Source organism: Peromyscus eremicus, chromosome 10 (assembly GCF_949786415.1).
Source record: "Peromyscus eremicus chromosome 10, PerEre_H2_v1, whole genome shotgun sequence".
Lineage (NCBI taxonomy): Eukaryota > Metazoa > Chordata > Mammalia > Rodentia > Cricetidae > Peromyscus > Peromyscus eremicus.
The window spans coordinates 28,882,806-28,895,582 of NC_081426.1; the positions used below are offsets into that span (position 1 = coordinate 28,882,806).

At 42.2% G+C, this 12,777-nt stretch overlaps 1 protein-coding gene across 8 annotated transcripts in view; it reads left to right on the forward strand.

Moving 5' to 3' along the window:
* Add1 (adducin 1) overlaps positions 1–12,777 on the forward strand; it is a 56,436-nt gene that overhangs the window by 11,179 nt on the left and 32,480 nt on the right. For all 8 annotated transcript variants that reach the window (XM_059275719.1, XM_059275721.1, XM_059275722.1 and 5 more), the window contains exon 2: positions 12,159–12,373. In XM_059275719.1, coding sequence (XP_059131702.1) covers positions 12,179–12,373 — 195 coding nt within the window. In that variant the 5' untranslated portion in view covers positions 12,159–12,178. The remainder of the gene's footprint in view (positions 1–12,158; positions 12,374–12,777) is intronic.

A 12,777-nucleotide genomic window follows, 5' to 3' on the forward strand; every position in this document is an offset into this window, starting at 1 on the left:
TTCCAATGTGTGTATGTGTTTGTACACACGTGGAGGTGAGGAGTCCATGACAAATGTCTTCCTCAGGTGCTTTCCACCTTAAGTTTTGAGACAGGTTCTCTCTGTCAGCCTGGAGCTTACCAGTTGAGGCAGTGAGCTCCAGGGGTCCACCTGTGCTTACCCAGAGCTATGGTTACAGACGTACACTGCTCCTCGCTTTTCCCTGGGTGCCGCGCACCCAGACTCCAGACCTCATACTTGCCTGACAAGCACTTTACTGATAAGCTGTCTCACCAGTACAGTACAGTTTTTTTTTTTTTTTTTTTTTTTTTTTTTGGTTTTTTTGAGACAGGGTTTCTCTGTGTACCTTTGCGCCTTTCCTGGAACTCACTTGGTAGCCCAGGCTGGCCTCGAACTCACAGAGATCCGCCTGGCTCTGCCTCCCGAGTGCTGGGATTAAAGGCGTGCGCCACCACCGCCCGGCCAGTACAGTACAGTTTTGTACATGCTATTTTAACAACAAATTATTGGCTATTCACTGATCGTTTAAACATTTATTTGATTTCTGGGGTAGGATCTTAGTTGGTAGCCTAAGCAGACCTGCAACTGTTTGAATCCCCCTGCCTTAGACACATGCAACATCATCTGGTTTTATATCACCTTTATTGCTGGGGAGTAGTGGTGCATACCTTTAATCCCAGCACTTGGGAGGCAGAAGCAGGCAGATCTCGTGAGTTCAGGCCAGCCTGGTCTACAGAGTGAGTTCCAGGACAGCCAGGACTACACAAAGAAATCCTGTCTCAAAAACAAAAAAGATCATTTTTATCTTTATTTATATTTAGTTTTGGTTTTCTGAGATAGGGTTTCTCTGTGTGGCACCAGCTGTCCTGAACTCACTCTGTAGACCAGGTTGACTTCAAACTCAGAGATCCGCCAGCCTCTGCCTCCCGAGTGCTGGGATTGAAGATGTGAGCCACCACCACTGACTAAAAAAGATCACTTTTATTATATATTGTTGTCATCTTGTCCTATAATTATCAATCATCCCAATATGCTCTTTCCATATAGAATCTAATATATTGACTATTAATTGCTTATTATATGTAATGGGAATGTGTAGGTATATCCTGTGTTTATATCGTTTGTGGTTCTGGGGACATGCTAGGCAAGTTACCACTGAGCTACATTTCTAGTCCTCTGATTTCCACCCCCCAACATTCTTACCTTAGGCTAGTATTATTGTCCCTCCTAATGTGTTTAATTAGATTACAGAAAGGCCCCCCTCATCAAATCTGTTTAGACTTCTTTATGCTGATGTGTGTGGTCAGCCCCTGCTTTCTGAATTAGCTGGGTCTTCTGCAGACTTTGTGGGTTCACTGTAGTGCTTTGCAAGCTTAGTTGTGGTGCCTGTGAGGTCTAGAAATCTTTTCTTTTCTCCCTCTGGGAGTTACACATACTCTTGTCTCCAAATCTAGTCGGCTAGAGACAGATAAAGCTGCTTTTGTTGTACATACTGACTTTGAGAATTGACGTAACCCTTTGAAACAGAAAACCCAGTTACAGAGATACACAAACCCAGTTTCATACACAGTCTGAAATTCCTTTGTGGATGGTAAACTGAAATGTGGAACCTGTTTGTTAGTGTATGACTGTATCTGTCCCCAGTGTCTTTTGAGTTACATGTCCCGTTGTGATTGAATGAGTTGAAACAGTGACTCTTCTCACAGCCAGATGCCCCTGGAATCCAAACAGAATTTGAATGACGTTGTCAGTCCAGAATGCTAGACCTGGAAGTGTACTTACTCAGGCCTTGGTATTCCGATTGTCCTGTGAGTAAGGCAGGGGTGGGGTGGGATGGTTTTTTGCTCTGTTGGGATTGCATTCTAGTGAGGGAAATAGTGCATTTTTGATCTGTTACTAATAGTTAACTTCCCCTCCCCTCAGTACTACTGGAAATTGAATTTAGGGTTTTACTTTACCACTGAGCTTTTAATACCCCCTCCTTTTTTTTTTTTTTTTTTGAGACAATGTCTTGTGATGTTGCTAGGGCTGGTTTTAAAGTCTTCATCCTCCTGTGTCAGCCTTCCAAGCAATGGGATTACAGGCCTAAACTATTACAACCCAGTTTAAAACAGCTATTTTAAAGATGCTTAATGAGGACTGGAGATGGCCTAGTGTGTAAAGATGCTTGCCATGTAAGAGATGAGTTCAGTGCTCGGAACCCATGGGGAAGGAAAGAACTGACTCCTAAGAGCTGTTCCCTTCTCCACATTTATGTACACACATGAAGAAAGTCAGGAAAATAGGGCATGTATAGAACTGGAGAGATGGCTAGTCAGTTAAGAGCATGTGTGCTCTTGGAGAGGATTCTAGTTCAATTCCCAGCATCCGTGATAGGAGGTTCACAACCACCTGTCACTCCGGGTCTGTGGTTCTCAACCTTCCCGATGCTGCGACCCTTTAATACAGTTCCTCATGTTGTAGGGACCCCCAATCATAAAATTAGTTTGTTGCTACTTCCTAACTGTAATTTTGCTACTGTTAGGAATTGTAATGTAAATATCTATTTTCTGATGGTCTTAGGTGACCTCTGTGAAAGGTAATTTGATCCCCAGAGGGATCAAGACCCATAGATTGAGAACCACTGTGTCTTCCTCCAAGAGATCTGGTGCCTGCAGCCATGTGCACATATCCCTGCCCTTCATGGAAAGTTTTTGGGTTTTTTTTTGTGACAAGGTCTCACTATGTAGCTCTTGCTGTCCTGGAACTTGCTTTGTTGACCAGACTGGCCTCAAACTTAGAGAACCACCTTCCTCTGCCTCCCAAGTGTAAGATTCAAAGGCTTGCACCACCATCACATGTCTGGAATTTTTAAAAATGTAAAGAAAATGGTGTAGTAACAAATTCCTGTAATGCCAGTACTCAGGAGTCTGAGGCAGGAGGCTCTGGAGTTTGATGCAAGCCTTGGCTGTGGAGTGAGACTGCCTCAGAAACAATCATGGCAGGGTAGAAAGGGAAGCAGGCAGGGCACAGCAGCACAAACCTGTCATCCTAGTACTGGAGAGGCTGCGGCAGGATATCAAAAATGTGAAGCCAGGCTGGGCTACTTAGAGAGGCCTGATCTAAAAGATGTAAAAACAAACAAGCAAAAACTGGGCATGGTGGTGTAAACCTTTAATCTCAGCTTTGGGAAGGCAGAGGCAAGCAGATCTCTGTGAGTTCCAGTCCATCGTGGTCTGGTCTGGTTTATATAGTGAGTTCCAGCTAGGACTATATGGTCAGACCCTGTTTCAAATAAAATAAGATACCATACGATGTAATACTATGCCACACCATAGAATAGGTATGATACAAGACAAGATTGGAGGAAATGCAGAGTTCTGTTTTGAGTAAGTTAGGTGTGAGTGGACATCTAAGTACATTATTATTATTATTATTATTATTATTATTATTATTACATACACAAGTTAGATTGATGGTTAAAAGTTTAGTAGTCCATTGGTATACATAGATCAGAGATTTTTTTTCTTTTCTTTTTTTTGGGGTTCAGGTCTGAAACACTTGAATGGCTTGCTAATACTTAAAAGCGTTGATAATTGGGTCCTGCTTTCAGAGATTTGTATTCCTTGGTTCTGGGCTAGTTTGTTTGTTTATTTTTAGAGCCCCTCCCCCCTCTGCTGCCCACATTGTAAAGATTTAGGGCTGAGTGTACTTGAGTATGTGTGTGTGAATCTGTATGCAGGCATGTAAGTGCTGGAGCAATAACTGAGAGCTTACATCTCAATCCACAGGCAGGCAGGCAGAGAGAGGAAAAAAAAACCTTAGCAGGGAACGCCATGGGCTTTGAAACCTCAAAGCCCCTCCCCCCCTTAGAGACACACCTCCTCCAACAAGGCCATATGTCCTAATCTTTCCCAAACAGTGTCACCAACTGGGGGCCAAGTGTTCAGATGCGAACCTGTGGAGGCCATTTTCATTCAAACCCCCATAACCCGAGTGGAGGTATACCCTGTGTGATTCTTACATGGAACAGTCCTTGTAGGCTGGAACTTCACTGCCTTAAGCAAGATGGAAATAATCTCTACCAAGTGGGGCTAATATAGATTCAGAAAATACTCAGTTTTATTTAGGCCAGGCTTGGTGGCACACACCTTTAATCTCAACACTTGGGTAATAGATACAGGGGGATCTCTTGTGAGTTCAAGGCCAGCCTGCTCTACATAGCAAGACTTAGGACAGCCATGGCTATACTTTGAGGCTGTCTCAAAACAAACAAACAAAGAAAAAAAAAACCAAACCAAAACAAACCCAGATACTCAGTTTTAATCAAGCAGTGTAGATTTAGAGAGAGAGAAGTCCTTAAGAGTTATTTAGATTCAAATGGAGACATTTTAAGCAGAGACCAGGAAGGGCCATATTTTGTTCAGTATCTTCTCAATCTAATTTAAAAATTTGTCTAATTTAGTATACTTATTTTAAGAAACAGTCTTTTGTTTTTTGTTTTTATTTTTTTCAAGACAGCTTTTCTGTGTGTGGCCCTGGCTGTCCTGGAACTCACTCTGTAGACCAGGCTGCCTCGAACTCAAGAGATCCAGCCTACCTGTTGCCTCCTGAGTAGTGGAATTAAAGGCGTGCACCACCAGTGCCCAGCTAAGACACAGCCTCTTACAAGCTACGTTTTATTGTCTGTGAACTTAGGTGAAGGCCACACTACTAAAACACTTCGATCACAGAATATATTTTCCTACCTGTGTAGACTGTAAAACCTGAAGCAGGTGGGGATGATGGCAAATGGCTCAGCAGGAAAGGTGCAGCCGTGTGCATACATGGCGACCTGCGTTGGATCCCTGGACCACACAGAGGTAGAAGGAGACAGCTGCCTCTACAGAGTCCTGTGGCCCTCCCTACAAGGATTAATAAATTAAAAGAAATCTTTAAACAAACGGGTTGTCATTCTGCTGCTGTCAACACTGTGCAGGGCATCCTCTGTTCACTGTGTACCCTCAGTGATGCTTATTATTTTATTTATTGTCTTAAGTGGTGTTTTATTTATATTTTGGTTTTCCGAGACAGGGTTTCTCTGTGTAGCCTGGCTGTCCTGGAACTTACTCTCTAGACCAGGCTGGCCTCAAACTCAGAGATCCACCTGCCTCTGCCTCCTGAGTGCTGGGATTAAAGGTGTAGGCCACCATTGCCCGGCTTATTTTTAAATTATTTTTATAAATTAACTATAAAATGTATGTATAATACATACATCCCTGCCCTCTGTCTTGTCCAATTCCTTACCTCTCTCTAGTGCTCTACTATTTTAAATTTCTTGTGTATTTTTTATTTCTTAATGCAGATATAATTGAGTTTTTACTTACCCCGCACATATCCCATTTATGTACTGTTTTGTGTATCTTGCTCTTTTCACTGAATAGTATATCCTTGTTTTGTGAAAACACCTGTACACTTAAAATTGCTTGATAGTACAAACCTCTGATAGTAATGTGGTGGCTTTTCAGAGAGCATACTTTTGACAGAGTTTTACTTAAACTTGTGTTTGAGGTTTTAAATGCTTCCTGCCTGGATCAAAAGAGGAAACCAGGCTCCGTCTTTAGACGCTTGAGAGCCGACAGAGCAGCACACGTAGCCTTTGCGTGTGCAGAATAGAGACTCGGTCTCACAGCCTTCAGCTTTGTGCTGCTCTCGTCCAAGTCCCAGAGCTCTCTTTTGTCCTTACTCCTCACAGAACCAATTACTTCACAACTAGGAACATCCAGACCATTGATTCTGGGGAAAATGCTTGTTTGCTGTGGTCAGTATTTTATTCTTTCTTACCTATAATCTTGCCAGACTTCCCCACTTACCCTTCCCCTCAGAAAAATAACTGAAAAGGCAGACCAAATTATTACTTAGCAACCGTCCTCATGGGATGTCCTTCAGAAAGAGTTTGGGTTCAGGGTGCGGTTCAGTGGTCGAGTATTGGCTTGGCACCCTTGAAGACCTGTGTTTGATTCCCAGCACCAAAAGGGGAGAAAAAAAACCATTACAGAAGTTGAAGCCTGGTGTGATCCTTTGATCCTAGCATTTGGGAGGGAGCGGCAGGCAGATCTCTGTGAGTTTGAGGCCAGCCTGATTTACACAGTGAGTTCCAGGCCAGCTGGACCTAGATTGTGAGACCCTGTCTAAAAAAAAAATTACAATAGTTCAACAGTAATCTAGTAAAGAAGCAAAAATAGAGAAAGCAGTTGGCATTATTGCAGGATAAAGTTGAGTTCTGTTATTCTTTATCCTCTAAGATTAAAAAAAATATGTGTATGTGCCTGTGCACCTGAGTTTGGTGCTGGTGGAGGCCAGAGGCATGCGAGCCCCTGCATCTGGAGTTACTGTAGTTGTGAGTCTCCTACATGGGTGCTGGGAAATGAACTCAGGTCCTGCAAGAACAAGAATTATGTGTTCATTATGGTCTGCCCCGTGGACTTCTGTCTTCATCTTTTCTTTTTTGAGGGGGTGGAGAATGAGTTAGACAGTATCTTGCTGTGTATTCCAGTCTGGCCTTGAGTTTACAGTCATCTTGCTTAGACTTCCTGAGTGCTGAAATTTACAGGTACACACCACAATGCTTGGTGATTCAGCTTTTTCCTACTTGGAAGCTGTCATGGTGTTTGACTCAGAATATGAGACCTGGTACGGTGACTGTGGTGAATAAACTCATTAAACACTATGTCCAAAACCACTTCCTTTAGAATGTCATTACTGCCTGCTTTGTAGAATTACTTTGTTCCTTCCCTCCTCTCTCCTCATCCTTACTCTTCCTCCCTCTCTTCCTCTGCATTTTGTTTTTCTTTTTATTATGTACTTCAGGTTGGTCTTGAATTCTTGATCCTCACGTCACCTGTGTGCATGGAATTTCTTGAAAGCATTTGCTTTAGAACATTTGGATTATATGTGCTCATGGGCCGTGTGAAGATAATGAGTATCAACTTAAGTGGATTTTGTTTTGTTTTTGTTTTTGTTTTTCAAGACAGGGTTTCTCTGTGTTGTTTTGATGCCTGTCCTGGATCTTGCTCTGTAGACCAGGCTGGCCTCAAACTCACAGAAATCCACCTGGCTCTGTCTCCTGAGTGCTGGGATTAAAGGCATGTGTCACCATTGCTTGGTGATTTTTTTTTTTTTTTTTTTTTTTTTTTTTTAAGATAGAGTTCCTCTGTGTATTCCTGACTGTCCTGGAACACTGTGTTTAGGTCAGGATGGCCTTGAACTCACAATGATCTGCCTGCATCTGTCTCCCAAGTGCTAGAATTAAAGAAATGCACCACTGCACCTACCCAGATATAATCTATATCTATCTATATCGTCCGTCCGACCGTCCGTCCAGTTGTCTGTCTATCTATCTATCTATCTATCTATCTATCTATCTATCTATCTATCATCTATCTATCTTTCTTTCTTTCTTTCTTTCTTTCTTTCTTTCTTTCTTTCTTTCTACCTATATCTTTCTATGTTTCTATGTTTTCTTTTGTTTTTTGGCTTTTTGAGACAGGGTTTCTCGTGTAGCCCTGACCATCCTGAAACTTGCTCTATAGACCAGGCTGACCTCAAACTCAGAGATCTGCCTGCCTCTGCCTCCTGAGTGCTGGGATTAAAGGTGTGGGTTGCTGCTGGCACCACTACCACCAGGCATTTTTTTTTTAAATGGAAGTAAATTTGGTGAAAATAAATGATGTAGAATAATTTTTGTACCTCTTTAACCCTCATTGAATAGCTGTTTTCTGAGGTCTGTTATATGCCAAGTAGTGAGGAGATGATGCTGACCCAGACAACAGCCTTGTTGTCTATACTGGTACTTCCTGAATTTGAATCTGACTGCCTGGGCTTCAGTACAGTAGAGTTCAGTTCAGTTCAGTACAGCATTGGAATCAGTGGTCTTGAGTCAGGTTCTGAATTCACTGATTTTTTTTTTTTGAGGCCTCTGGCACTTAAAACAGTGTGTGATGGGGCTGGAAAGACCATCCAGCAGTTACGAGCACTGAACGTTCTTCCAGAGGACCTGGGTTTGATTCCCAGCTCCATGGGATCCAAAGACACAAGGCACATACATGGTGCACAGACGTACATGCAGGCAAACATTTATACACATTAAAAACAAACCCTCCCCAGGCTGTTTTTTTCCATCTGCAAATAGAGAGACCTTACAGGGATGCTGGAACTAACTGTGGTGATGCAGCCATGCAGGGTTCATGACATGCAGTTGTCTGCTGCTGGACCTGTACAATTTGTGCACAGGTCCCTCTTCAGGATCCCTTGCGTTTCTACCTTTATTCTTTGCTGGGCTTAAGGAAAATTGGGTTTGGAGTTTGGAGGGTTTTAAGGATGAGGATTGTGTCTCTGTCTTGCCCCTATCCTGTTTCTAGTTTAGTTTACTCTCATTTGTAAGGGTGGGGGAGGTACCTTTACCTTAGTATGTGTGAGCCTTTAGCGTCATCCCAACCTGTGGGCTGAGAGTCCTGTGTCAGCTACCAGAAGGCAGGATAGTGAGGGGCTGAGGAGTGCTGGCTTCCATACCTGTTCTCAATGTCAACTTCTCATTTCTCTACTTAGCTGCCTGTTCAGTTGGAAGCAAGTAACTGGAATCTCTCCAGTAACACATTGCAGAATTGGTTGATGCAGTAATTAAAGCAACAGAACAATGTATTGTATTTAAAAAATAAAATGTGGAAAATTCAGGCTGGGAGGCTGTTAATTCGTTGTCATAAGGGAGCAAGAGGGTCTGCACAAATAATCAGTTCCTGGGATGTATTGCTTTTATTTTTAATTTGTGTCTTTGGAATCCTGTTCTTACTTGAGTTTTCTTAAAATAGGATGGTGAGCAGTGTGCATTGTTGGGAGGAAAGGGAACTCTGGAGCCAGACCACCTGAGTTTAGACCTGTTTGCTTATCTACCTTGTGCAGGGAAGAATAGTTGATACATGTAAAAATAAGTCATAATCAGTGTGTGGTACATGGTTGGCAGTGTTGATTTTAAAGGATCTTTTGAGCACTTTTCATCAGTAAGAGACATGGGATAGAAATTAAACAATCAGATTAATAAAAAGTCTTTATTGAACTTAGGTTCCTAGCAGTGCATATTCAATCAGTCTGAGGTGTTTAAAAATCTCCCGTATAAGGTGAGTGTTTCTCTTTTTTTGGAAATGGAGAACTGCATGGCTAGACATGGAATGGAAACCCTGTGAGATTGTAGCTAATCGTTTTATTTAGGGGAAGAGTACCAATTTGGACTTGCTTATTCCAGTAGATAGTAGGGATTCCCTTTCATTGATTGGCAGCATCCCTTTTAGCAACACCCTTCCATGTTTTTGTGTCATGGACTTCCCCATGATTTCTTAGGAGGAGGAGGAGGAGGAGGGCAGGATGGTCTAATATAGTGCTAATGAAGCCTAGGGGACTCAGGGATTTCTTTTAAGCCCTGAAACCATCTACCAGAAGGATAAGAGATTCTCATGTTCAGAAAAAGAGCCATGGAACATATTTTTAATATTTTTGTTTCAGACATTTATTTATTGTTTGACTTCAAAATTACACTTGAGCGGTGGCTACACACACCCTTAATCCCAGCACTCGGGAGGCAGAGGCAGGCAGATCTCTCTGAGTTTGAGGCCAGCTTGGTCTATAGAGCGAGTTCCAGGACAGTCAAGGTTACACAGAGACCCACTGTCTCAAAAACATACAAAAGGCTATCAAAGGGCTAGGGATGTGGCATAGTTGGTTGAGTGTTTGCCCAACATGCATGAAGCCCTAGGTTCAAACCCCTTGTACCCTACAAACCTAAACTGGGCCTGGTGGCACCGACCTACAATCTATAGCTCTTGGGGAGGTAGTGGCAAGAACATTAGGAGTTCAAATTTATTTTGGATACATGTATTTTAGGCTAGTAGTCAAGGCTATATAGACTTGTCTGGTAAACAACAACAGGTTTTGGAGAGATGAGTGAATGCTTAAGAACACTTGCTGCTCTTGAAGAGGACCTGGGTTTGGTTCTCAGCACCCATTTGCTGGCTTACAACCATCTGTAAACAAATTCCAGAGGTTTTGACTTCCTTTTCTGACCTCCACTGGTCAGAAAGGCATGTACATGGTATGTATACATACATGTAGGCAAAACAATCATACACATCAAATACATCTAAAACAACAGAACAGAACAGCAACAACCAAAGCAAACTGTAATCTCAAATCACGCCTGTAATCTCAGCACTTCAGAGGCAGAGGCAGCAGGATTGCTGTGAGTTAGAGGTCACCAGAATTATAAGTGAGACCTAGTCTCTAAAAACAGAAAGATGGGGTCCACAAAATGGCTCAGCAGGTAAAGGTGACTGCCATGAAATACTGAAGTTCTGAAATACTGGTGATCTAGAACCTTTGATAGAAAGGGACAACAGACTTCTAAAAATTGTGTGACTATGTACAAGCACACTCACATGATAGTAATACCAAAGGTCAGCACCGGATCATAGCAGGTTTGGTGCAGTTCAAGGCCTGTCTTTTCATCTATGCCCTTCCTATCTCTCTCTCTTAAAATTTATTTACCAGTGTGAGTGTCTGTTTGGGTGCCTGAGGAGATCAGAAGGTGTTGGATCACTTGGCACTGGAGTAACAGTGGTTTTTAGCTGCACAGTGTGGGTGCTGGGAGCAAATCTTGGTACTCTGGAAGCGCCACAAGTTCCCTTAACTGATGGGCTGTCTCTCCAGCCTCACCCTCCTGTCTCTTTAGGGCTTTGTTACCTGTGTTTCACGGATCTCACCACTGCTGCACTCGTCATCTTTATCATCTATGGTGTAGATCAGAGAGTTGAAGAACAACAGTTCTGGGCCTTGGTTTGAATTTCAGTCCTCATATTTTTCAGCTGAATCAATTTCCGTACCTTTTGTTTCTTTTGAGACAGGGCCTCATGTAGTCTAGACTGGACTGGAACTCAGGAGATAGCCTATGATGACTTTGAATTCCTGATCCCCCTGCTTATATATCTTAAGTGCTGGGATTAGCCAGGCCATGGTAGTGCCTTTAAACCCAGCATTTGGGAAGCAGAAGCAAGTGGATCTCTGTGAGTTCCAGGCCAACCTGGCCTACAGAGCAAATTCTAGGACAGCCAGAGCTACACAAAAAAAACCTTGTCTTGAAAAACCAATAAATAAATAAATAAACAATAAACAATAAACAAATAAATAAATAAATGAAATGAAATAAAATAAAAAAAAGTGCTGGGATCATAGGTGTGAGCTACCATAGCCAGCTGCCTTTTCTAATCTTTAAAAATGAGTGTGGTGCTGAGGGGATGGCTCAGTGATTAAGAGCACTGGCTGCTCTTCCAAAGGTCCTGAGTTCAATTCCTAGCATCCATATGGTAGTTCACAACCATCTATAACTGTAGTCCCATGGGATCCAATGCCTTCTGCTAGTGTGCAAATGTACAAATAGACAAAATACCAATATACATGAAGTACATAAGTAAATCTTAAGGAAAAATCAGGAAGTGTGCTGGTGTGGGTGTGGTGATGCACAGCTTTGAGCTTTGATTCCAGCACTCCAGAAGCAAGTGGATCTCTGTGAATTTGAGGCCAGCCTGGTCTTCAAGAGTGCGATACAAAACTACACAGAGAAACCCTGTCTCGAAACAAACAAACAAACAAACAAACAAAAACACACGAAAAAAGTAAAAAAAAAAAAAGTTTGGGTTGAGTGGTGGTGCATGCCTTTAATCTCAACACTTGGGAGGCAGAGGCAGGTGGATCTCTTTGAGTTCCAGGACAGCTAGAGGTGTTACACAGAGAAACCTTGTCTTGGAAAAAAAAAAAAATGAGTTTAACACTTCCAAAATCTGCCTGTCAGTGTGGGATCAGTCTAAGTGTTAATTATGGTCAAGTTCAAATTTCTAATTCCTTTTGGATTTGTCAGAGGACATACATAATAGCTTTGTTAGATTGTTTTCTATGCTCTAATAAACAATGGTCAGAACAAAATACAGCATTGATTAGTGGAGGGCGGGGAATGGTTGACCAGTCATGTGCTTCTGAACTATAAAGGAGCCAGCATGTCCCCACATAGAAGAATGTATTTCTGAGGTTGATGTACACATCATGAAATCTTAGTGAGCATTGATCTGAACACAAAAATGTCTTTTATTTTCATTCTGTAGGACCCTAGAAAAATTGTACCATGAATGGTGATACCCGGGCCGCAGTGGTGACCTCACCACCCCCAACCACAGCCCCTCACAAAGAGAGGTACTTTGACAGAGTCGATGAGAACAATCCAGAATATTTGCGGGAGAGGAACATGGCACCAGACCTTCGTCAGGACTTCAATATGATGGAGCAGAAGAAGCGGGTGTCCATGATTCTACAAAGTCCTGTAAGGATAAAGTTTGTTTCCTTCTGATTCCTGTGCTCTCAGGCCTGTTGTGTGAATGGATTAGTCAGTTCCTCACCACACAGCACATTGATGCTTCATGCTTACAGATATGTGTTGAAAGAATTCTGCTTGGTTCATGCTACCAGACATAATGACAACATTTTAGAATTATAAAGGATCGATGTTTATTTCTACTTTGAACTGTCTTGACTGTTTGTCCAAAGTGTTTTTATAAATAGAGGGACAATGTAAAACCCACTGTTTTCTACAAAGTACAGGTCAAGCATCCCTCTTCCAAAAATCCAAGACAGTTTTTTTTTTTTTTTTTTTTTTTTTTGGTTTTTCGAGACAGGGTTTCTCTGTGTAGCTTTGCGCCTTTCCTGGAACTCACTTGGTAGTCCAGG